This window comes from Mytilus galloprovincialis, chromosome 1 (genome assembly GCF_965363235.1).
Source record: "Mytilus galloprovincialis chromosome 1, xbMytGall1.hap1.1, whole genome shotgun sequence".
Classification (NCBI taxonomy): Eukaryota; Metazoa; Mollusca; class Bivalvia; order Mytilida; family Mytilidae; genus Mytilus; species Mytilus galloprovincialis.
The window spans coordinates 64,240,786-64,268,599 of NC_134838.1; the positions used below are offsets into that span (position 1 = coordinate 64,240,786).

At 33.3% G+C, this 27,814-nt stretch overlaps 1 protein-coding gene and 1 long non-coding RNA gene across 3 annotated transcripts; one reads left to right on the forward strand and one right to left on the reverse strand.

Annotated features, from left to right (window-relative positions):
• Positions 1–2,731: 2,731 nt before the first annotated feature.
• LOC143081376 (putative inhibitor of apoptosis) lies at positions 2,732–11,614 on the reverse strand. Of its 2 annotated transcripts, XM_076257355.1 has the most exons (7): positions 11,502–11,605; positions 8,784–10,178; positions 8,202–8,270; positions 7,921–8,102; positions 4,798–4,942; positions 3,811–3,990; positions 2,732–3,583 (listed from the first exon to the last, which is right to left on the reverse strand). In XM_076257355.1, exons 4-7 carry the CDS (start codon positions 8,035–8,037, stop codon positions 3,384–3,386), a joined length of 642 nt encoding a protein of 213 aa, XP_076113470.1. In that variant the 5' UTR covers positions 8,038–8,102; positions 8,202–8,270; positions 8,784–10,178; positions 11,502–11,605; the 3' UTR covers positions 2,732–3,383. The 2 variants fall into 2 exon arrangements, with proteins under 2 accessions (XP_076113470.1, XP_076113469.1); XM_076257354.1 differs by lacking the exon at positions 8,202–8,270 and having other exon boundaries at positions 11,502–11,614.
• A 90-nt stretch (positions 11,615–11,704) lies between these two features.
• Positions 11,705–27,759, forward strand: LOC143081403 (uncharacterized). Its single transcript, XR_012979965.1, has 3 exons — positions 11,705–11,905; positions 16,594–16,673; positions 27,666–27,759. It is a non-coding gene; the product is annotated as an uncharacterized LOC143081403 (long non-coding RNA).
• Positions 27,760–27,814: the final 55 nt, after the last annotated feature.

The window sequence follows — 27,814 nt, forward strand, 5'->3', positions numbered from 1 at the left end:
ACAAATTTCCTACTCCTTTAATATTGTCATTGCAACCATATGGCATTGCAGTCCCTAACTCCCTTATCCAGAAATTTTCTCTATCTTTGCGGAAAGGAGTACTTAGTACAGGGCTATTTGTGTGGTGATAAATTTTCTCAATGATGCGTACTTTCATAGATAAAGAAGGATCATGGTCCGGTTGATTAAAATGGTTATAAAGAACTCTAAATTGAGGATCTTTATTATCAGACCGGTGTTGATTCATTCTTTTACGCAAAGTTTGACGAGTTTCACCAACATAAAGTAGTCCACACAAAGTACATTCGATTCCGTACACGACATTGTCCGTGGAACAGTCCAGAGGCTCGAAAGATTTAGTATAATAAGTTTTAGATGTTAAATTACTAGTGAAATCAGGAGTCGTGATTAACATATCACATGTCTTACATGTGCTCCTTTTTCCTTTTTTATGTTTACAAGAAGAAATAATAGGTGTTGATTCACTTGTAGCAGGTGTCTTTAAACAGTCAAAAATATTGACACAACATGGCTTTAATTTATGAAAAGTATTTGAATTTTTGAAATAGTAATTACCTTCTGGCTGAACATATGTCAAATCAGGGGTATCCCGGAGGATATTTCGTGGAACACACAAATCAAATGCTACAGTGTTCCGTGCAGCAAAAGAGGACCTTGGTAACCCGGGCGACGTCCCAGCCGGTTTGTTCTTCGTATTATTTGTATTCATCATGCATAAAGCTACCAAGTTAATGATGCCCTCGGGGAATAATCCACCAGCAGTAAAGTTTCTTCTGTGAAGAAACTTGACATCGACTTGGTTGTAGTAAAAAGTAAAATCACAAAAATACTGAACTCAGAGAAAAATCAATTCGGAAAGTCCATAATCACATGGCAAAATCAAATAACAAAACGCATCAAAAACGAATGGACAAGAACTGTCATATTCCTGACTTGGTACAGGCATTTTCAAATGTAGAAAATGGTGGATTGAACCTGGTTTTATAGCTAGCTAAACCTCTCACTTGTATGACAGTCGCATCAAATTCCATTATATAGTCACCGATGCGTGAACAAAACAAACAGACATAATAGGTAAAAATGTCAAAAATAGGGGTACAGCAGTCAACATTGTGTTATCATCTTAATCACTATAAAACAACAAATGTAACGAAGAAGTAAGATTAACACATTTGATTAAATATCAAATCTGCATATTTTTTTTATATTTTCTGTGGATCTAGAACTACTTGTAACAGAAAACTAAAATATAATCTATTCAAAATCAACAGTAGAAAAATAAAACACATCGCCATAACTAATACCTGAAAAACAAACAAAATAATAAACACGAACTTGAAAACACTTCATTGAAAACTAAAAAGTCTAAGTATCATGAAGATCATAATTGACAGGGGTAATCCCAGGAAATCATGCAGAATAAGAATATCTTTTCTCCCTAATGGAACGCAAATAGTTGCTCATTGCAAGTAAACATCGGTGACTACCCGCATAATAAATGTCACAGTCGTAGAAAGGAACACATGAAAGTGTATGTGAGACCCCAAAACATATCTCAAATATCATCTTAAACACATATATTCCATAACGGTCGTCCAAAGAACTTTTTGATGAACGCCTTCAACTTTATAATTAGAACCTCGAGCTCCTGGTTCAGGATCTCTGTGTATCAAGAAAACAATGATAAGGTACGCAAACTATGAAATATTATTTTAGATATTTAATTGGTCGAAAATTTTGTCTCGGTCTCCTAAGCATGATTGTAAACAAATGGTACCTTCTTCTCTGTATGTTTAGTTTTCATTTGCAACAAGAACTGTCAAAATATAAGGTTGGATTTACCCGTTTCAATGGACTCGATGTAGAAAATTAAAAAAAATTATTATAAATGCGCTTTGAAAGCTTGAAATATATATAAAGCGGTGTTTAACCTTTACAGCAATGTCTCGATACCTCTGCTGTTTTACTATCAGTCCCTGAGGGTATCATCAACTCAGTAATCAATACTTCGATACTCACATGATTTGTAAAAAAAAACATTTTGATATTAGCTGTTTGTAAATTTATAAATAATTTTGATGTTCAGGTTTCAACTCTTTAAAGCAAACTTGATTGATTTGGCTGTTAATTCTAAATGCTGTTTTCATTTGTTTTAGTTGGAAGTTTGTCAAAATTAAAGTTTTGTCAATTTACCCGTAATAAAATGAATTATATTATTTTTTAGAACTTGTACAAAGCCAGTTAATTACATGTATATAGTCAATTTTGCTTTTGCTCTTTATTTGGGAAGGCGTTTTATTGTAGGGAATAGTCCTGTTGGAAACTTCATCTTGTGTTTTGTCTTTATAAGCATAACATATGTATTAAACTAGTTTTCTTTCAATCTGCCCGACCTGTCATATAAAGTTTGTTGTGATGGTCCAAAATGTAGAAAACGTATTCGAAAACTGGGAAATCAAATGATGTGGCCGCAAGACCTTAGTCGTTTAACCTTACACGCATTGTCCCAAATAGTATGTAGTTGTATGGGTAGGTGTTTTGCGTGGTTTATCTATGTGTGTGTTAGTGTATCGAGCTGTATTTGTCGATTGTTTAGTTTGAATTCGTTTGTGTATGTTTGAATATTACCTCATTCTCATTCGCTGTAAGACAAATAAATATTGGCATTGAATGTTTGTTGTTGCATTTGACAAACAATTTTACACGGACATAAGAGCAAACGGTTTTATTTAAAACAAGTGAAATTATATAAAATTAAAACCTTATTATGAAAACTTTCTTAAAATGTGCATATAAGAACATGTCACAATAATAAATCTCAATTTAAATATATAAACTGTTAGCAAATGCATTAATTTTAGTAGATATCAGAAGATGTTGTTTAAGTGTCAATGAGCCAATCTCTATCCAAGTCACAATCTGTATAAGTTAACAATTATTTATTTCATAAAAATAAGTTTCACCATTCAGTTGATACGTGGATGCTGTCACAATATTGTAGAAGACAATTTACGTTTACATGTTATACATGAGTCAACATAATTGTACATTGCAATAATGATGGTACAATTATACAAACTAACTCTACATAGTACATACGATATAACCAAATCTGAACGTAATGACTAATAAAATAAAAAATAATACCAATAAAACAACAGCTTGTTTATCATTATGCATAGTTTATATGATGATTTGTATTTTGTTTTTGATATGGGTTTCCCGTTTCTTCCTTATTTATCATATGTTTTTCAGTTCTATCGTCAGTACACCTGCGTTGGTAATATGTCTTTACACTTCAATATGAAAATTAGAATTTAAAATTGTCTCCAACAGTTACCAATACATAAATATAATACATCTCAGCACATTATAGCTTTAACGGTTCCTTTGATAAAAGCTCTACAGATTGGACATCTTCGCAAAGCTGGAGCACAGTTAATACATGCAGCCATGTGACCACATGGGAGGAAAACGATGGCCACCGGTTCGTCTAGACAAATCTTACAGGTTTGCTGATCTTTTAAATTTCTGTTTTCTTCCTCGAGGTTTCTTATAGATACTGAAAGTAACAAAATACCTTTAGATAGGAGAATGTTAATTCTTATTACACGTTGTAAACATTAATCATGTTAATGTTCATGAATTTTCAAATTTCAGTTTTTTCTGTGTTAATCTAATGACGTCGAGTTATAACACCTTACGAATATATTTGCTTTTATATTTTTGTTAATGTCATTTCATTCATTCAGGAATACTTCTAAAGTGTATACATATAAACCTACTCACACTCAAGCGTTTGGTCAATTTTCTCAATGTTTTCTTGTGTTTTGTTAGAATGTTCTTTATCGTCTGGTTCTTTTACTGGAATTGAATTAGGACAAGCAATTGCCTGGTCAGAGGTGGCATTGTGATTTTCACTCTCTGCTTTTTCGTAAATGGTATCTAACAACAGTGAAGCCGATATATCTGTAAAACAACAAAGATTCGTTTTCAGTTTTATGCATATCAACAAAGCAGCAAACACACATCAACTGATACCAACGTGTTCTTGTATATGCTACACTCACACTGTAAGTAAATGGAAGTATACAGTAAATTAGTTTACCCTTTAATCGCACTATACAAATTCCGGTGTACAGACAACACTAAGCGATAAACGTGAACTAGAGGTTTGTAATCTCCTGCAACTGCTGCGAACGTGCGGTTATAATCACAGCATTGTGTACATTTTAGTAACATTTTGTGGTGCACATTTTTGTCAACGTTTAAGTCATGTCGGTTCCATTCTAAAACAAATTTAACGATTTGGATGGGGAAAAAATCGATACTTTTAAGCTCAATATTAAAATGGAAAACAAAAGAAACTCAATTTAAATAGTGCAGGAAAACATTAAATATATTTGTACTCTGTTTCTAAAGCTCGTCTAATAAATGATATAGTTTCCCACACTAAACGAATACTATTAAATAAATAAACAAGGCAATAGATAGTTTTAGAAATAATTACTTAACAAGTTTTGGATCTGATTGATAACATTATGAGGTAGTCAGAATTTGATTGGCTACAATGAAATGTAAAAATGTAGATAAGATACGGAGAGTAGACGATATTTTACTACAGTACAGTATGGGTATCCAAACCATAATTAAATGATTGCATCATGCTGACGTAATATATAAAACTAATCAGCGTTTTGTACTTTTATAGGAGGTTGACTTTGTAACATTTGGCATGGGAAAGAAAAAGTGATCGTCTAAAAAAGTTTTACATACCATGTATTCCGGATTCTTTCAATCGTGTATAAGCTGCCTTAACAACATCAGATTCGTACCCAAAGTCAAGAATGGTTTGTACTGCTGGGTTATTTTTTAAACCATTTATTCCAATAGACGTTTTCTTCTGTTTGTTTTCTGCCAACTGTAACATTAAAAAAAAGTAGCTGTATCTGAAGGAATACGCTTCAGGAATGCAGCTTCACACCACATACATACACATATAATTGATTTTGATTTCTGTTTTTTTTTAAAGGTATAGGCTAATACTTTTGTACGAAAACTTCAAGTTGATTTTTTATTTAGCTTTAATTGTCGAGATTACCGCGGGATTACGACGTTCCTAAGTTTGTACATTACCATGGGCGACGTTGGCGACTTCAGTGACGTCGCCGTGGGCTCTTTGAGTTGTTATTAAAAGTTATGGCTGAACAGACGTATTTGTTATATTAGCGAAAATATCCTACTTTTAACCTCCACATTTATGGTACCGTGACCAATGGATTTAAAGAAGCTCAAGTCGATACGATCCGGGAACAGAAGTGCTGTTACAAAACTCATTCGAAAGATAGATGCAGCGAAGCATGCTATAGATTGCGATCCAGAAGAATTAACCGCAACATTTGACAACCTTATCCAGAAGCAAAAGTTATTGAACAACTTGAACGAACAGATACTTAACCTAACGGAAGCAGAAAATATAGAAGATGAAATCCTAGACTCAGATGAGTATTGTATAAATTTAGAAACAAAAATCAGACACATACGAAATTTTATTCAAGATACGCATACCACATCACAGTCACGTCAGAGCGAAACTTCATCGCAAATATTAAATGTTGACTCTCATCCGTTCGTCTCAGCAAACCTCACAGAAAACTCATGCACGCAGTCGTCACAAAATCCGTTCTCTCAAGCTACAATGTAGTAACACAGTGAGTACTAATCTAAATCCGTATACATCCGCAAGCAGTCAGAATCATTACTTACCCAAACTCACACTTCCGATATTCACAGGGAACATATTAGAGTGGCAAACTTTCTGGGATTCGTATGAATGCGCCATACATTTAAACCCTTCTTTGACCGATGTCCAGAAATTTAATTACCTCAAAGCGCAGTTACAGAATGAAGCATTACGCACCATAGCTGGTTTTGCGCTTACTAATGCAAACTACGCAGACGCCATTGTTTTGTTGAAGGAGAGATTCGGGCAAACACACAAAATTACACAATCGTACATGCAAGCTTTATTAGAAATTACACCGCCAAGAAATAATCTTGTCAGTTTGAGACACTTTTATGATCAAATGGAAACTTACGTAAGAGGGCTTGAATCTTTAGGCCAATCACCAGATTCTTATGGAACAATACTTGTGCCAATCATTTTGAGTAAGTTACCGGGAGAAATTAAAAAAAAACCTTGCCCGTGAACATGGAACAGAAAACTGGTTATTACGAGACCTCCGGAAAAGTATTTGCAATGAAATAAACATAATTGACGCGGGACAAGACACTGAAACTTCTAACAATTTACCAAGTGCATCGTCTTTCTTTACCGGGACAAAATGGATAAAACCACCAAACTCTAGATACGAGACATACACACCAGAATTTGCAATATAAACCTTGTGTATTCTGTCACGATTTACACGCACCAGCGCATTGCACGAAACACGCATGGATATTGTAAAACGCGAACAATTGTGTTTCAACTGTCTAGGTACACACCGTATACACGAATGTTATTCAAATCAGTTTTGCCGCATTTGCAATAAAAGACATCACACAAGTCTGTGTACCGATAACCCATTTAACAGCAACATTGTCCATGATAATGACACCAGCAGACATATCCAGCAAAATGCAAATGACAGCCCACAGAATACGAATTTTCCTATTAGCAATGGACATTTACAGAACTCACCAAATTTGAATCAGACATCTGTAAATATTGTAAATGATACAAATCAGAAAGAAGAGGACACTACAATTCTACACTCCTCGTCAAATGACGTACGCACGCACGTACTTTTGAAAACTGCCGTCGCACCAGTATGGTCAGACAACTTATGTATAGATACCCATATACTTTTTGACGAAGGATCACAGCGATCATTTGTGACCGAAGATTTAGCAAGAAAACTTAATTTACATACAGAGGGAATTGAAATTCTACAATTATCGTCATTTGGAGATAGAAACAAAAACGTACGACATTTAGATAAATCAACAGTGTTCGTAGAATCAAATGCAGGACAGAAAATACCGATACACGTTCTAATTCTACCAATGATTGCCGTACCTTTGCAGAACAATATTCGCCACATCAACAGAGGACTGAATTATTTACGGGGACTTAAGTTAGCACATCCAGTAACACAGGAAGAGTCTTTCGAAATATCGTTATTAATCGGAGCAGACTACTACTGGGACTTAGTCGAGAATGAAGTCGTAAGAGGAAATGGTCCAACCGCCGTAAAGTCAAAGTTAGGTTTCTTACTTTCCGGTTCAATAAGGGACAAAAGCGAAAACGCATTGATATGTACCAACATATTAAGCATTCTTGTTTCGCACAAACCAGAGGAACACGATATAAAAACCTCTCTAAACACAACACACAGAAGTACTCAATCTAGACGATTAGCAAGTGCCAAGGTCCGGAAGAAAATACGAAAGTGAATAACCAATGTAGACGAAAATGATGAAGAAGACTAGAACTTTAACAATTTTAAAAAGGACTTTCGAAGTTAATTCAATTTTTCATTTATGTGAACAAGAACTTAGTTAATTCAATTTAGTTTATTCATGGAGATAGAGACTTTTTTAATTTGATTTATTTACAAATATGGACAGTTAATGTGAAATTTAAGATAATTTGCACTTTTTGCGGCCCCCAGTATGTCGAGATTACCGCGGGATTACGACGTTCCTAAGTTTGTACATTACCATTGGCGACGTTGGCGACTTCAGTGACGTCGCCGTGGGCTCTTTGAGTTGTTATTAAAAGTTATGGCTGAACAGACGTATTTGTTATATTAGCGAAAATATCCTACTTTTAACCTCCACATTAATATATCATAGTGTCATAACTGAAAAATCTAACTATCAATTTGTTCTTACATTTTCAGTAATTTCAGGATTTTGTCCCTTTTGTACATCCTCAATGAACTTCTCACCCTTACACTGTATGACAAATGGACACTTGGGATACCATCGGGCATGCTCTGTCCAAGGCATATCTCCTTCCTCCCATCGTCTTAAACCGCCTCCACAAAAGAAACACCTGCAGTGATCCTCGGTACCTAGATATATAGTATCTAAGATTCAGTATAAGTTAAATGGAAAATTTGAAAAAAAAAATTATCGGAAAGGCAGCGCGAAAACGTTAAAAATATACATACCTGCTCAACTAAGATAGCGTTAATCGTTTAAATTTGGAATCTGCCTTTCCGTCTTAGATCTCCAATTTCCTGGAAAAAAATCTAAGAAATAATTGTTTTTCAAATTTATATATATTTCTATAACTTATACATGTTATATACAATCTGATTTTGAAAACAAGAATGTGTCCCCAGTACACGAATGCCCCACTCGCACTATCATTTTCCATGTTCAGTGGACCGTGAAATTGGGGTAAACCCTCTAATTTGGCATTAAAATTAAAAAGATCATATCATAGGGAACATGTATACTAAGTTTGAAGTCGATTGGACTTCAACTTTATGAAAAACTACCTTGACCAAAAACTTTAACCTGAAGCGGGACAGACGGACGAACGAACGGACAGACAGACGAACGGACGGACGAACGGACGCACAGACCAGAAAACATAATGCCCCTCTACTATCGTAGGTGGGGCATAAAAAGCTTAAATTGTCTATTGTCTGTATCTTAACGCAATATCAATAATCACAACCTAATAATTCAAAATTGAACTACAGTCTACTAATACTGTTTAGTACACTAAATTAACAGTTAATTACCGGTATAAAAGAAACCTGCATTTACCAAATTCTCTGGTGTTTGGGACAAGTCAGAAGGCCAGTTAGTAAATGATGAAAATCGAGTTGTCTTTATAGCATATTTAGAATATTTTGGTTTTTCAAGACAAATGCCGATGTTCATTGGTGCTGCAATTGAAGCCGAAGATCGCGCCGAATTTATAAACTTTGGTGTCAATGTTCGTTGTGGGACAACATTTGTATCTGGTATGCGTATGAGACCAGTTGTGTTGTTTCTAGTGTACATGTTTTGGGTCTGGTTTGTACATATACGTGATGAAACGGCTTCACTGCTTTCCCTCTGCCTGTCAGATACATTATTTACTAGGTTTTCGGTTATTTCACTATTTCGAGTTGGCGTTATATTCCTCTCAACTGTAACGATATGTTCATGATCTCTGTCAACTTGAGCAGTATTTTCATTATTCCTGCCAACTATAAAAGTATTTTCATGATTAGCTCTTGCTTCATTTGCACGTTGGTCCTCTACAGCTTCACAATGTCTATCACTGACTACTGATAATTTTTTGGTATCTGCTGCGTTCCCACACGCTCCTGCAGAGGAATCAGCTCCGCCGCATGCAGGAATAGTCTGTACATGATCTTGGTTTGTAGAAGCACTTAAATGTTTTATGACAAAGGGACATGCTGGTGCCTTTTCCTTGTGGATGTCTTTTGGGTCATCTGTTGATTTCCAATGTTTATGTTTTGATCCACAAAAATAACAGAAAACTTCATCTCCGTTTCCTTTATAGTAATATCCAGCTTTGGCCAGCTTTATGACAGAAATATTTGTGTTTGGATAAGATGCAAAACTTGACAATCTACACCACTCAAATTGCATAGATTCGTTTAAAAAACTGGATTGTTTTGATGTCTGTTGATCTACAAATTTGTTGTATTCCTCAGGGTCTAAAAGGTACGTCTTCAAAAACGTTTTCGGGTAAACATAAAATGGTCTCACAAATCTCGTTAGCCATGCTTTACATTTTGGCATGCCATAATCTTTGTTTGGCTTCAATGCCATCCATGACATATTATTATTAGGATAATGAATCAAACTGTCATTATCCATATGTTTTTCGAATATATCCATTAACTCACTTGCAATTGTTTTGACAATAGTCGTGACACCAGCAATAATAGAAACAAGCACGGCATACATGTAGTTGGATCTTATTGTCTTATGTTGAATGACGATGTTCTCCGTATTAGTTGAAGTTGACGTTTGCAACTTCTCATCCTCAGTACACTGATCATGTTGGGCATCGGAACTGTCATCATCGTGGTAGGTTCCATTATATTCTTGTCCTGTTCCTAGGATTTCATCATCCATTGGTATAGCCATGATTAAGTTTAACTTAAATGTCCAATTCACTACGGTAAAATAAAGTAGGTAAATGGTTATATAATAAATGTTTGTAATATGAATAATATAAACATGCCCAAAGAAATACCAACAAATCGTGTTCATTTTCATCACACATGATCATTTTTACATTGTTTGATAACAACTTACATTTACATGTAACTTGGTTACATGCTTACGAAGGCGATTAATAGAATAATGTCAAATTAAAGGACCACATTATATAAATATACTCGACATTAACCTTGGTACGTTTTTTTTCTCATAAAAAGTACGTCTCACTTTTGATTGAGTTTTGGTGAAGGACCCATAGATATTTTGACTAAACATTTGAGGCTGTTTATAAAGATTTCTTCACTGAAATAACTTAAATCAGACTGAATTACATTTGGTGTCTAAAACATGTATGTAAAGGCTATTAAAATGTGATTCTCCAAAAAGTTTCAGATTCTAATACCATGAATTTAGGCAGCAATGATAAATAAATTATTTTACACGATGCTATGTTCTGCATTGGTCTTCCCTGTTATGAATTAAAGAATAAGCGTTTATATTTCAATGAAAGGGAATTAAGCGCGAAACGATTCACGGGCGGGAAAAGATTCTGGACAAGCGACACGGTTTCTTACTCATCTCATGATTTGGCATCTGTTTAATTGGCGTGTTTGTGTTATTTCTCAAATACAGAATGCTTGGATAAACTCACTGTTGAAGGCCGTACGGTGACCTATAGTTGTTAATGTCTGTGTCATTTTGGTCTTTTGTGGATAGTTGTCTCATTGGTAATCATACCACATCTTCTTTTTTATAATATCGATAAGTATTGTAATATTTTGAATTATTGAATGCGCATATTAATATTGTATAATGATTTATTGTCATTCGTAGCGGACTTCATGAGTATGGTTGTGACATCACAGGATATCAGAATATTATATTGTTGGGCTAATTGTGTATCTCTATGTGCATACATGTCTTTTTAAAGCGATTTAAATGTATGTATGAAAAAGACTTAGACCATTTCCTGAAACAAATTCATACAATACAATCTAAACAATATCTCATATTAATAGTTTAAACAACTCGGTACCCTGAAAAATGTTAAATTTGTTTTAAGAAGTACAGAGAAAACACAGCACCTAAACAGTTTACAATATACCAAACAAGGAATTGGAGACCTTGTGTTTTTTTTTCTTTCAAAAGTTGAAGTATTACAAAATAAAATAGTTTTCTATTCTTTTATAACAGATAACCAAAAACAAATTGTTAAAATGGTAAAAGAAAACAATAGTTTGGTTCGTTATTTTGTTTATTGTAAAATCTATACATACCACTATTAGAAACATGAATATCATGATATCATCCTACCCATATCAATATTATAAAATGATTTCATAAGCGATCTAGATCGTTCGTTTAATTTCTACCGTCACTACGTGCAGCTCGAATGGTTAATGTCAATGAGTATAATAAATAATTTAATGTTTGTAAATATTGATCAAGTTATATCACGTACGTGTATACATAAGAAACACACGTTAATACACGTACAAAATGTAACACCAGTCCTTGAGCTTGTTTAAACATTCAGAAATACTTTTATACATGTAAAGACGGATAGACAATTACGTGATAACAGTCATACATAACTTATAAAAGACGTGATTAAAAAACATTGGTTTTATGTTTGAATGATGTTTAACACAACTTCTGCACTGTTGGCTTATTCGTTGCGGTAAGTTTTTATTGGTTAAGGACGCAGGAGTGCCAAATGGAGAACCATCGACTTTCGGCAGGAAAACTAACAATCCTTGTCAATTGTTATTGGGGTTGAGAATACCTGTCACGTGCGGGGGTCTAATTGACAACTTCAGTGTTGACAGGCTAGTGATATGGTAGACCTTTCAGCTACCGAATGGTAAAATAAGTTAAAAAAAAGGGTTTGTGGATAGCTAGGCCTGTAACAAACACATTTCCGCTATCGGATAAAATTTTCATTTTCTCGCTATCTACCGGCAGTCCTGATTGTCGGCCGTCGTTCCGGTATTTGGCACTTAATTTGTATGAATTACTCATCACATTAATCATATTAATTGTATTGGGTTCCTAATATGCAAGTTAGGGGAGGGAAGGAATCCCGCTAACATGTTTAACCCCGCTGCATTTTGTATGTATGTGCCTGTCCTAATTCAGGAGCCTATAATTCAGTGGTTGTCGTCTGTTGCTGTGTTTCATTTGTATTACTCGTTCTTTTTCTTTTTTGTACATTTATAAGCCCGTTAGTTTTCTCATTTATGATTTCGGGGCCTTTTATATCTGACTTGCGGTATGGGATTTGCTCATTGTTGAAGGTCGTACGGTGACCTATGCCTATTGGTTACTATGCCATTTTAGTCTCTTTGGGAGAGTTCTACATTGGCAATCATACCACATCTTCCTTTTATATGAAATAGTTGCCACGGGACGTGAAGCACACAATAAATTGATCAACCAATATATACCAGTGCCTTACTTAGCTTCAGTAACAACCAGTTCATGGTCTCATAATTAAACTTTTTGTGCATTTCACTACATAATTGGTGTTTTCGTGAAAATATTACAAACTTAAGTAACTCTATAAAAGTTCACGTTTTTGTATCATTATTAATAAAGGTGGTGGTAGATTTGTTTCAAGTCAATTGTTTGTTTGAAAATATATACCACATGGAGTGTTATACCAACAGTCGTGTCTAGTATATTTGTTTCTGCTAAAACATGTAAAAGGAAGACAACTCCCTTTAGTTTTACCGATTGTGTATGGTTTGAGAATATTCTGATGCCTCTGGTGAATACTAAAACAATGAAATTAGTTGAACTTACCTTTATTTCTGAATAAAGAACGAGAAGAAAACATAAATAATGATAGTGTTTTTGTTTATTAACTTTATATGTATACTACTATAGTGCCTAACAAGATTTTGTGAGGTAGACGAAATTGACTTTAAAACGATCGTATTGACTTTTGATGTGCAGAAATAGGCAGATCGGACATATTTTGACTTTAGTTACTTACTTCTTAAGTTTGGGATTAATTGTAATCAACATTATTCCAATGAGACTGAAAAATGCTTTTTTTTATTATGATAAATAATAATTTTACCTGCCGTAGTCGTGCGTAAAATATATTTCGGTATTTCTCTTACGAAAATGACTTGTTTAATGGAACAAAACGTATTATTTGTAAACTTTCTCTTTACTCTTCACAATAGGCTTTTAAAAAATAACCTTTCCAACTGTATATTCCGAAAATTTTGTGAAAATCGAATAAGTGGCAATTCTTACCTTTCATACCTTAACTTTCATTGATAAAACATAATATTGACTCGTCCAGTGTCCAGTTTGAAGGTCATTTTAGTTACCGGTCACATTCATGCACGTTCTAATTAATCAATAGTCATGTATGAAAAGCATAAACAAGTTTGAAGGTAAACTAATAACAACTTAATCCAATCAAATTGCCTACGATTCAATAACAATGACCAGTCCACATCATAAAAATGTATAGGGGTAAACTGGGTAGGGAGAAAATGTCAGATATATTAAGTTCATTATTTTGCAATAACGAGTAAAAATTTGTTAACCAATAGATTTGTTATAATTTCATAATCATGTCGTTATGTATTGGTATAGTTTTTGGATCTTTCATTAGCGTATTTAAGGCTGTAGAAAGTTTGGCCTTCAAAAGTCAACATAATCATTGACTTTATAAAGAAAATTCGCCTTTTTAAAACATTGAATGTTTCACAAATAATACGCGACAACAAAGCAAAATCATTTCTTAAAACACTGCAAAAAAAATAATTCTGATTGATGCAGTGGTATTGTCATAAATTGCACTGGAGTGAACAGTGGTACATCAAACGTCGAATTCCCTCACACAATGTTATCACACACTATAGTTGGCCTTGGGACCTGTTTACCTGTCTACTTCGGAATCTGTATAGTTGTTTACTATTTCAAGTATTGTGGGTCAATACCTTTTATATATAGTTTGAAAAGATATAAATAGTTTCCAATCTAATCAGGTTATTCTTCGGAAGTTTTCCGTCAGTTTAGGTACATTTCTCGGTTTCGATGCAATCAAAATAGATAAGATTAAATATGAACTGTACTTTTTGACCTTACAAAAATTGCAAATTATAAATTATGTTATTTTACTAGAGCCTACAAAGAATAGTTGTCACCATTACTGTGTACAAGTATACCTAATGTATTTATAAATGTTATAATGAACATGTGTATTTGTTTTGACATTTGTCACATGACTAGATCTCGAGGACTAGATTTGTACGACTTTGCCCCCCGCAGAGCTATAGAAAAACAGTACATTAACGGGTGTTACACGGACTCTTTTTATATGATACACGGACTCTTTTTAGTTGTTACACGGACACTTTTTATGAATAGAATCACTCGTGCATGATCAGTGAGTTCATGGGCACTTTAACTTTCAATTAGATTTGAACTTTTTGGTTCACCGACTTATTTCCTGTCTTTTTATTGAACAAAATATTTACGTTAGCATCAATATCTTTTTTCAAACATTTCCAGTAAAATACTATTCATATCAGTACACTAAGGGATTAGACATTTAACTTCAAACAAAAGGGGGGGGGGGGTGTATGGCTATCTCCTTAAAAAGATATTTTGATCCCAAATTTTATGAGAAAAAAATTATTATGGTCAAGCAGATGACAAATAAATGTTTTTCATGATTCCTAATTTTCCGAATACCGTAAATAGTGCTAATTTAAACAAAACATTTGGGTGATGGCTTTGAAAAGTAAATAGTCAATATTCTCAAAATAGAACATACCGCCCCCTTTATGAAGCAAAATGTTCGGTCAATAAATGTTTTCTTCAATATATGGATATGAATAGTATTTTGGACAATGCTGAAAGTAAAGAAATGGTGATACTGACGTGTATATTTCAATAAAAATAAGACAGGAAATAAGTAAATAAAAATCAAATCTTTTCAAAAGATAAAATTCCTATCAACTCACCAATACACGATTCATCCTATAAACAAAAAGTGTTCATGTAATACACGTCCAAATAAGCAGCAAATCTAGAAGAAAATCATTCAACTTAGTCATCAATTTTGGGCGGTAAGCTGCGATTGGATCATAATGTAACACGTGTTTATTCCCGATCAACACTTGTAGATCTAGAGACGAGCATGAATTTAAAAAAAATCAAAGTATATGCCTGAATATAATATTAAGACAAAATCCATTTTTTCATAAACATTTCATTCACTAATGAAGAAGGAAATTCATTCTTTTGATACATTTATATTGTTATCGAATTTATATCAGTGGCGGATCCAGGGCCAAATCCAGGACAAAACAGGGGGAAGGGACCAACTTTATATCCCCATTTAAATGCATTGATCATGCAAAAAAGGGGTGTTCCAACCCCGGGACCCCCATAACTGAATATTAAATTCATGCATTTGACAACAAACGCGCGATTTTTACGATTTTTTTTAAGGGGGGTGTGGGATTGGCACATCCTGCATTTTTTCATCAAAAAAAAAAAAAAAAGATCACAGCTTGTTATTTTTTAAATGAATTAGCCCCCCCTTCCCCGCTTCCCGTTTCATCCATAAAAATCATACGTTATCCCACTTACCACTAAAATATTTCTTTAATATACTACTTTTTTACGAAGTTGCATTTTAAAAAGTTTTAATGTACAACATTCATCTTTTACTTGAAACGGTTCTTTTTTATCAAAATTAATCATTAGATTCCTGATTTTTTTTTCTTGAAAAAAAACTCGATTGAAGGGAAATGAAAAAAAAGGTGTTTATACTATAACTTACATTTACTGCTTTATGGCTATCTAAATTTCTCAAATGTTTAGTCTTGCAAAATGTATTATTACTTTCTTGAAACGTCGTACAAGTTAGATAAAAAAAAAAAAGTAACAAACGAAACAGGCCGGTAACAACCAGCCGAATAGTTTTTCTGCACTTGTAGTCAGGTCAAGGTCCTCGGCTATCGCCTCGGACCTTGACCTGACTACTCGTGCAGAAAAACTATCCGGCAACGGTTGTTACCGGCCTGTTTTTTTGTTACCTTTGTATTTTATCTAATACATACCGGTTTAGGGTACACTCTAGAGTAAAGAGTATTTCACGAGCTAATATAAGCGGGAGGAATTGTAACAGTTAATCTAGGTGATGTTATGGTCATTCGACGCTTGCCTTCGGACAGGTCAGTCTGGTAATTTCTGACCCCACCCACCCACCCACTTATTATTTTATCAATGCTGTAAATTGATGTATTCATACTTATGATTGATGTGGATGTTTGTTAAGATTATACATGCTTGAAAAGATATCATGGATAGGTAACAAAGATATTTATTTTTTAGATTGTGTATAATTCACTGGGGTAAAGCTGATGACCGTAACTGCATTCACGGTCATCCCAAGATGTCGGATGAAAAATTAGGTCAGTTTCTGTATTGTCTGTTAAAGTGTTTCTATATCATTTTCTTTACAAATCATACATTGAAACGATGTAAATTTATAAAAGAATCACTCGGAAATCACTAATTACTTCCGAGGAATGTGCATGAAACGGGAATTTCGATTTGAAAAAATCGCTCAGATGACCGTAAATCATAATCAAAATATTTTCAAGATGACCGTAACATAAAACAAGGATGACCGTGATTGGTAAAAAGATGACCGTAACTTGTAAAGGATGACCGTAATTTGTAAAGACTGACTGTAATTTATATAGGACGACCGTAACTTTTATAGGATGACCATCAATTCTAAGAAATATCCGTATTGTATTCAAAGCTTTTTTGTTGAGTTTGTCGATATCAATAGGAGAAGCTCGGTTAGCGGATATGAATATGTTTCATATTTTTTTTTAAAACTATATATAATTGGCCGTATTTTGGATTTATGGCAATGATAGTAAATTGCATATTTCTCGTAAATAATGAAATATTTATTGATAACGACGTTAAAATTTTAACACAAATTGACAGAGATACGACGAAAATTTGAAGAAACATGAATGTGTCCCTAGTACACGGATGCCTCATCTACACTATTATTTTCTATATTTATTGGACTGTGAAAATGGGATAAAACTGTAATTTGGCATTAGAATTAAAAAGATCATACCATAGGGAAAATGGGTACTAAGTTTCAATTTTATTTAACTTGAAGCTGGACAAACGGACAAACAAACAGACGAACGTACGCACAGACCAGAAAAACATAATGCCAATAAATGGAGCATTAAAAACATTAATAATACATACGAATATTTGGTAATCGAGTCTGTGTATGGTTCCAGAGGGCAGATTAAAATCTTAATTTGTCTTGATATATGCAGGCGGAAACACTTTTGAAATAGAACAAAAGAATCGAAGCTCTTTGTTTTATCGAGAAAGCGATAAATGTTTTAAATACTGTAATGTTTGATATAGTAACAAAATTTTAAAAAGTTAATAGAAACAAATAAAACGACAATTTTCTTCTCAATTACGAAGTGTTTTACTTTAAAAACACCATTTGCATAAGTTTTCAATGTATCTATTACATAATTATGCAAAACAATAAGATATCTAGTCGACGACATGATATCTATAAGTTGGATGTAGAAAATGCATAATCTCCGAATTTTTTTTTACCACGGACGGAGAACATATTAATCTTTTAGTTCAGAAATATTCGTGTCTGCCCTTCCATTATCAGAATCAAGAAAAAATTCCACAAAATAGGTAACGATTGTATCGAAAAGAGAAAATCGAGTGCACCTTTTTATGTTAGGGCATATTTGGGGTGTATATTTTGTCTTTAAACGTACAAAGCAAGAGTATTTGATATAGCATCTCGCTTCAGATTCTATCATTTTTATATATCAAAGCTACAGCTGGTTGACTTTATAACGTAAAATAAATGACAGTACGAAAAGATGAAATATATGGGTCAAGTGAAATACCTATCTAATGAATCACAGGGACTCGGTTAGCAGATTAAAATTTTGTAAATCAATGTTTTGAATTTATTTTTTATTATTTCCTGTCTATTTGCATTACTATATTAACGTATTTAACGTTGCCATCACTATTTCTTTGTTTTCTGGCAATGTGCAGTTTACTATCCATATCCATATACTGAAAAAACCTAAAGGGATCTAAGTCGCCATCTTGAATTGCCTTCCCTACAGGACAAAAAGTCACAGACAAAAAGTCACGGACAAAAAGTCACAGGACAAAAAGTCACAATTCATTTTTTCTGATTATTATCTTTGAAGGAAAACCCCTTATTACTACAAAACTAATTTTTTATTTTTCTTGGACTATTGTATATAAACCAACTTTGTTAACAAAATTTATCAAAAAAATATCAAAGATGATTAATTAAGTGTTAAAAAAACAAAATGTCAAAGTGGCTTGGCATTTAAATGGCTTCTTGGGGCCAAGAAATATATCTTTTGCATGATTAAAATTAGATAAATCTAAATTTTTCCGGTATAATGACACACTTCCTAAACTTTAATATGATTATATGTATTAAAAAGTAACTATTTCAAAATATTTCTTTTATATATTCAAACAATTGTCAACAAATTATTTGTGACTTTTTGTCCTGTGACTTTTTGTCCTACCAAATTTGTGACTTTATGTCCTGTGACTTTCTGTCCGTTTACCATTTGATATACCATTGTACATCTGTTTGATATCATTGACTTTACCGGAATTTCTTAACTTGTATTCAAATCTGGCTGTGTTTAAATGCTAATAAAACTATTGCAATTTTAAAGTTTTTAATTGACAAAAAAATACAACATACAACATGCATGATTTTTTTTTAGTTTCTTTTTAACATTTTATTCTTACATAATTAAATTCATTTGACAATCATTTACACGAACTTTTTGTGAAAAGAATATCAATTATCTAAGCTAAGTCATTATTTCTTTTGAGGATTTTTGAGGATTTTTTTTTAAATTCTATGATAATATTTGTGCAATGTTGAACATGATAGCCGTCATTAATCCAAATAAGTAATACAGTAGTTGTAATAAAAGTTATATTTTAGTCATGCATAACTGATATTGACGAATTTATAATAGTTCGTCCATACATCGTTGTTCTTGAAACAATCATTATTAGTATACATGTAAGTTTCCTGACGTATAAGAGCCATTGAGGATGAGCTCCAGAGAAATCAGACTAGTGGCGTTTCGTTCGTTTGTTTGTTGGGAAAGGAGAGGAAATGCAACCGCTTGTACAGATAAACGACAGAATTACCATACAAGCATTTATAGTCAACACAATCAGAAAGAGTTCCCATCGTTAGACGGCGAATATGAAGACTTCCAAGAATGAACAAGTGACATGTCTATAACTCTGAACAGTTAGAAAAAAAACAGACTATCGACATCGACCGCTTGTTCTTAATATTTGAAACTGTATGCATATATATACGTATACGTTTATGATATATATAGTGATGAGTTCTTGCGTCTGACAAAAACTAAATTCCTTCATGGTTATATCTTGCCATACGTTTATATTGGTTTGTAAGGTGATTACTCACAATCGTTATTTGAAAATCCTGTTTGTGAGATATAGATTCATTTCAATACAGAAATTTCGTCTATATATTTCACAAGTGTATAACACGGAGAAGCTCTGAAGGTCCATTACTCCCATTTTGTTTGGGTGTGAACCATCGATGTTTACAGCAATATCACAGAATAAGATGATGATGGTAGAAAGAACTATGGGCGTCATGTGGCAAATATTACATGCATATCGGACAATGAGTTGTCAATCTGTATGAAAAGATTTCCAATACAACCATATTATTGAGAAGGAATGTTTACATGCTATACTCTCGTACTAGTATTACAGGGTTCTTGTGGCGTTCACCTTAGACACACATCTTTTTAACGATGTTTAAAAAAAGACAGAACCAATTTAATGTCATATTTCCCTATTTTTTAAATATAACTAAAAGTCTTTTATCTGACAAGAATAAGGGACGACTCCGGGTGCGGGAATTTCTCGCTACATTGAAGACCTGTTGGTGACCCTCTGCTGTTGTTTTTTATTTGGTCGGGTTGTTGTCTCTTTGACACATTCCCCATTTCCATTCTCAATTTTACCCTATTTAGCGAACAAGTAATTTATTCTTTTTTCTGTTATTGAATACCAAGAAAGAAAATAAATCCCGAAATTAATTTGAAACTTTGATACTCAAAAGTTTCCCAGCAAAATATTCACATTCCCTGGGGATAATTAGTGTTCGTCCAGTGGCATATATAACAATTGTGATGACGAATTACTTCCTTTGTTCGAGAACAATCTTATTGAAATATAAATCTGTGATTTTACTAGGTCCACAGCTTCAATGAACCAAAGCAAAAGTTATACATCGACCTGTATTTAAATCAAATTGGTTCTCTTCTTCTTCTGGTATACAATAGTCTATCGACATTCGATGATTACATACTGTTGGCATACGTGGACTAGTCTATTTACAACACTTTTACCCCAATTTATTCAAAATATATATTTTTTTCTTATGTTCAATGTATACATGTATATATTTTAAATTGCGCTATAGTTCCGTAACTTTCTATCCAGTCGTATAAACGAATCGTCGGCAAGTGCGTACATTTTTTTAAATCAATATTTCTGGTCTGTTCCAATCTGTCCTTCACTATTGACAATGACTATATATTACATTTTCCCAAATTCACCCTTGGAAAAAATATTTAAATAGATTTTAATTTCATCAAATCTTATTTTTTGGGTATTATTTATATGTTTATGAATTATATTCTTTACACCAGAAATGTTATTTATAAACAAGCGTATGAGTTTAGTAATGACGAAGTAAGACAGAGTTGTATATTATTCATCTGATAGTTCAAAATGGAAAGTTATAAGTTATAAGTTATCAGCCGTGTACACTGATCAATACCTGCAAAAGTGAAACGATGCATGAACTTGCAAGCCCGACAGGAAATCGCTTGAATACCTGGACGTGTCACCTCACACCCCTCACAATACCTTTGGAAGTAATACCTTTAGCCATGCTGGTGATCAGATGAGGGAAGATCAAAATATATTTGTTTATTACTTTAAAGAATTATGAACAAATTAGATTTTCGAAAACAATTTTCACGGAACACTTATTTATGATTTCAACTTTGACTTTTCACCCAATTCCAATATCAACAGTTTAAAAACAACAGACCATGGTAATTTAAAAAAAGTAAGAATATTTTTCGTATCAAGTTAGTTAGTCGGATAAAACAACCGTACGATTGACAAGATATCGACACGCAATTACGACTACATCGGTTACTGTAGTTTTGTTTCTTTGTGGTTTATAGACATATCGTTTTTATTAATCGGGAAAGAAGACAAAATGGCGGATCGCAGAGAATTGATACTCTAAATTTAAAATCGATGGTGATCGCTTATCTAGCGGAATAAAACTTTAATATCTATGAATTTGAGCATTTTTATACAGAATGAACATAATATCAATTTTTGATTTTTTTGCGAAGTTTCCCTTTAAGTGGAGTAATTATCACCGCTTCAAAAGGTATGTACATTTCTAAATCTCAATTTTCTTATTCAACTGATCAAAATATTGAAAATCAGAGAATGCTATGCTGTGGTGAATACTTTAACGAAGAGATACGTGTATCATTCACTGTTGTACGTAGAGTTGAACTCCTACAAAATCAATTGCCCCACGAGAAATTGCTTAAAAAGGTGACATTTCAATTTTGAAATGGTTCTATTTACAGACCTACAAGTTCAAATTTAGTTTTTTTTAGGGCAATGGGTATGAATGTTGTGTTTGGCGGCGTTAACGCTGTCCGGTGTTGATAGACGTCTTAATAATTCCAAAAGCTACATTTTCATTAAGTCATGCGTAAGGGGATCGGTTCTGATTGAGAACATCGTGAATGCGTGAGGGGAAGTACAAATTATATTTTTATATTCAAGGTATGAGTCGTTGAAACTTACCTAAATTAGGCTACATTAGAAAAATTTATGAGATTGAATTATGAAATAGATTGTGGGAACCTAGGTTAAACAATATGTTTCACGAAGAATAAAAACAAAAAATGTGGTCAACGATAACCAAAAATACTGCAGAGATGTTGGGGAGTATCTCTTTCGTCTTGATTCGTCCTTTTCAAGCCACTCAACAATGTCCAAAAACAGGTCGAACGCAATGTTGTTTAAAGGAAAACGTCCACTCTGTACTAATGAAAAAAACATAAAAATTTCTCTTTTCCCTACGTCTGAGAGTTTATCTAAAGCACTTTAAAAAACTTTATATTCTTCCTCAATTTCTTCCATGTGGTCTTTCTCGTGGTCTACTACGTGGTCTTCTTCTTTGACTTCTTCGTTGTCTAATACATGCTCTTCCTTGTGGTCTTCCTCGAATTTATCTTGACTTTCATCGATGTTCGTGAATAATAAATTCTGGTCTGCCTTTTTTGTTTCGAAAATTTCGTGATTTAGGGTGAACAGATAACGTCTAATATATATAGGTGTTGAAGTTTTGATCGGCGATATACTTTTCTTAAATTTATGTGGTGATCTCTGTGACGTATATTTGACGACAGGACTACTCCCAGAGGGTTTATTTCGCCTTGAAGGCGGGAATAACTTGTATCTCCATGGCTATTTGTAGAGAGTCAATTTTAGTCCTCTTTTCCTTTTTCCTTTGAACAATGGCATTTTATGAAATTGAACAAACAATTAATAGTTTGATTTCATTGAATCAGTGATCAGTTGACATGTATTGCAGTATAAGGATAAATAAATGTTTGTCCTTCCCCTCACGCATTCATGATGTCCTCAATCAGAACCTATCCCCTCACGCATTCACGATGTCCTCAATCAGAACCTATCCCCTCACGCATGACTTTATGAAAAAATTTAGTTTTTGGAATTATTAAGACGTCTATCAACACCGGACACCGGACAGCGTACACGCTGCCAAAAACAACATTCATACCCATTGCCCTAAAAAAAACTAAATTTGAACTTGGTCTGTAAATAGAACCATTTCAAAATTGAAATGTCACTTTTTTAGGCAATTTCTCGTGGGGCAACTGATTTTGTAAGAGTTCAACTCTACGTACAACAGTGAATGATACATGTATCTCTTCTTTAAAGTATTCACCACAGCATAGCTTTCTCTGATTTTCAATATTTTGATCAGTTGAATAAGAAAATTTAGATTTAGAAATGTACATACCTTTTGAAGCGGTGACAATTACTCCACTCAAGCACAACCGGAAAATCCTCTCACGGTTTTCATGACAGAACCAAATGTTCTGCGTGTGTAGATTACCAGCCGTGAGACAAGATCATTAATTGATGCTCATTAGCTAGAAGATGATACATTTGTCTTTTAAAATATAACTGACATATAACGATCGATCGTAATGGTGCTATGTGGATAACTATATATATCAGTTTTCAAGAGTCATCCCTACAGTGGCTTCCATTTCTACGATTGTGAGCATGAACTGGCGTAATAGGGAGATAATTTTGAAGAAGTAGAATCCTGACTATATGAATAACATTTCTGTATATATACAAATAACCAACAACGTTCCCCCTTGTGATACGCTATTCGTACAAGACTATTTTAAGGATCTACTTTGCTGGAGCTCACCTTCACTAGTTTAGTCGTATGATATTTTCAAAATATTTCTGTTATTTTATTTGCACGACAAAATGGAAGACGATATAATATCAATTGATGTACATGCATTGGCATTTTTAAAAATGTGCATTTATTATATGTCATTAAAAGAAATCCCAGAAATAAAAAAAATCTTTTGTCGAGCAGTTGCATGCATGGAGGCTGTGCACCGCATTTTTTCATTATACTTGTAAAGTGTAATTTTATCGCGCTTTTGTAGCATGTTTTCCCTACCTGTCCATTTGCATGTCTTTTTGCAAATTCATTTAAAAAAAAATTAAACCCTCTACTGTAAAAAAGATACATATGGTAAACTTTGCATTTGAAGCACGTCTTATTTTCTTCTACCTATAGGATAAAACTCTCATATTAATATGTTTATACCAACACGATTAATCATTTGATACAAAAAGGTAGTTATATAAACACGGATATTTCTTAGATTGAGGGTCATCCTTTAAAAATTACGGTCATAATTTTTATAGACATTACAGAAACTGACCTAATTTTTCATCCGACATCTTGGGATGACCGTGAATGCAGTTACGGTCATCAGCTTTACCCCAGTGATAATTGGAAAATGATATGTTGACCCAGCGGCTACGGACGTGCAGACAAACTTTCGTGCATTGTAAATAAACTGAATAATCATGCTTAACTGTCCTGTCCAGGCGAGCTGATATCCCAAATAGTGTTTGGTTTTATGTTTATAAATATTTTATGTTCATTTGAGTAGACGAACAAGAACACAAGTATACATGTATTTTCGTGTTAAGTATTATCTTTTAATTAGATTATTACGAAATTGTCTAAAATGCAGGTTGCAGGTTGCGGGTTGCAGGTTGCGGGTTGCAGGTTGCCACAAGGGGATAAGCATGGGATGGTGTATTCTACATAATTTTACTTGTTTCACTTGTTATAACAATTTTATGATCAATGTTAAAGGCATGGTATTCAATTACAATACACATCATTCTTGTGTAAATAAACTTACACCTAAAAATAGAAATCTATCAATTTACATTAATTACAATATCTTGATGGGCATCAAGACTTGACACGGTTTTTATTTTAAGTGGTAAATTAAAGACTTTTTGTCTTTAAACTAGATATATATGTACATCATTGTATATATTCTTGATTAACAGTGTTTCTGGATTCTTTAGCTAAGTTCTATTGCATTCTTAGCAAGGATCCTTCTCAAAAGTCTACCTATTCGAAATCTTTTGTTTCGCTTGATGCTCCTTCTAAATTTTTACTGGTTTATAAATAGGCTATGAAAGGCATTCTTTTTAGTAACGTGTTGCAGGGAAAATAAAAATACAGAGTGTCTGTTAGTCCTTTCTTCGCCGGTCTTTGTTATCGCTCCCACGTGTACAACTCTTGCCATTTTTTTCATAAAACTAATCTATAAATAGGTTATAATGGGTTAATGTCAGTAACATCTATGACAAGTTCTAAAAAGGTTGACGTATTAAAAAAAGTTATGCCCCTAAGAAGTATTATTTATGTTTAGAAAATATTCTATGAGCTGAACATATACACGTATCTCTGGGTTTTTTTTTTTTTGTTGCTGTCCTCACGGTGCTGTCCTTGAGTAAAGTTTCAAAGAAACAACGTTTTAGTTTGACCTGAGAGTTGAGAAACTATGATAATTGCAAAAGACAAGCAAAAATTCCGAATCACTGAATATAGACCATCAAACAGAGCTGTCCCTTCTGCCAAAACAAATCTCAATTTTTCGGAAAACATTTGAAATACTCTGTAGAGCCTCCAGGATTTTCTGGATGATTACTTGGACATGTCTTCCCATTTGAAAATTTCTGTATTCGGTCTTGTCTTTCATGTATTGTCAAAATATTAATTTACATGTATATATATAAGAATTGCACTTCCAATTTTCATCAGGACGCAAAAATGAGCCAACTTGACCGTAGTGTGTTGAAGGCCGTATTGTAAAATAATACTGCTTACTTTAACTTCATTGTCTTGGATGGAGAGTTGTCTCATTGGCACTCGTACCACATCTTCTTATTTGTGTACTAGTTTTATACCCATGTTGTTTTTGTATCAGGGTTATATGTCTACTAACCTCTAGTTTTCAACTTTATTATTATTTATTACAACTGTCACATAAATTTAACATTTACCAAGAAAACTAAACATTGACCAATGCACCTTGCCAGACAGACAGACATGTACAGCTAACAATTCTTCCGTACAACAAATATAGTTGACCTATTACTTATAAATTAAAAAAAACAGACCAAAACACAAAAACTTGACACAGAGCAATAAACCGTGAAAATGAGGTCATGGGCAAATAAAACCTGCACGACTGACATCATATCACGTCACGACATAGATCATAAAATATTTCCATACACCAAATATAGTTGACCTATTGCATATAGTACATTGTATAAGAAAAAAAGACCAAAACTCCAAAACTTAAGTTTAACCACTGAACCATGAAAATGAGGTCAAGGTCTAGACATATAAACTTTACAATTATTCCATACATGAAATATAGCAGTCCTGTTGCATACAGTATAAGAAAAATAGACCAAAACACAAAAACTTTACTATAACCACTGAACCATGAAAATGAGACCAAGGTCAGATGACACCTACCAGTTGGACATGTACACCTTACAGTCCATCCATAAACCGAATATAACTATAGACCTATTGCTTATGGTACCTGAAATATGCAATTGACCACCAAAACTTAACTTTGTTCACTGTTCCATGAAATGAGGTCGAGGTCAAGTGAAAACTGTCTGACGGGCATGAGGACCTTGCAAGGTACTCTACGCATATACCAAATATATTATCCTATTACTTATAATAAGAGTAATTTAACATTACAAAAAATCTTTACTTTTTTTTTCAAGTACTGATCTGTATTCACTGAACCATGAAAATGAGATCAAGGACATTTGACATGTGACTGACGGAAACTTCGTAACATGAGGCATCTATATACAAAGTATGAATCACAAGGAAGCAAGTTATTTTGTTTGCTTTTTGCACTAAATTATGTTCATGCAAGAAAGGGTATATACAATTATTTAAACCTAATAATTTCTTAATATTAGCCTCAAAGATGTTAAATGCCCACTGAAAGGAATTTAATTGTTTATGTAACTAGATTAAGACAGATTAATGTGTTCTGTGATAGAACCTATTCAGCCTATGTAAATAAGTTTTTATTGCTTTCACTTTTATTAGAATCAATGTTTAGAACTTTTAATAGCAATTGAGCAGTATGATAAGCATCAAACGATACATGTATGTGTACTAAAATTATGATTAGTGAATTTAATTATAATAAAATGACAAAATCAAATACTGACAACTGATAACTGACCAAAACTTCTACTCTACTTTTAAGCTTTATTACTACAAGATGTGTACTGTTAGAAATGATTTTAAATTTATTAGTCATAGGGTAGATTTTATATATGTATTTTCACAATCCAATTAAAAACCTGCATGCAACCTGCAACCCGCAACCTGCAACCCGCAACCCGCAACCCGCAAAATAGCACTTCCCGACAGTTTTATCCTTTAATCATTAATTTCTTCGTAAAATTAATTGCTATATGTATGCATTGCTAACATATGATAAAGAATTGCTTGGCTATGTTTTACGTAAAACAGTTATTTGTTTACACAATTTGTTTTGTATAATTGTTTTACTTTGGTTTTTTTCTTTCAGAAACAAAAAAAAAGACAGTTGACGACTGAAAAAGAACTACGTTCAACTTGATAGTAAAAACTGTGACTATTCAAATAAAATGATGATAAATCGGTATGGTGTGTAATATATATACCATGACTGTTCGGTAAAACTTTCCGATGTGATTC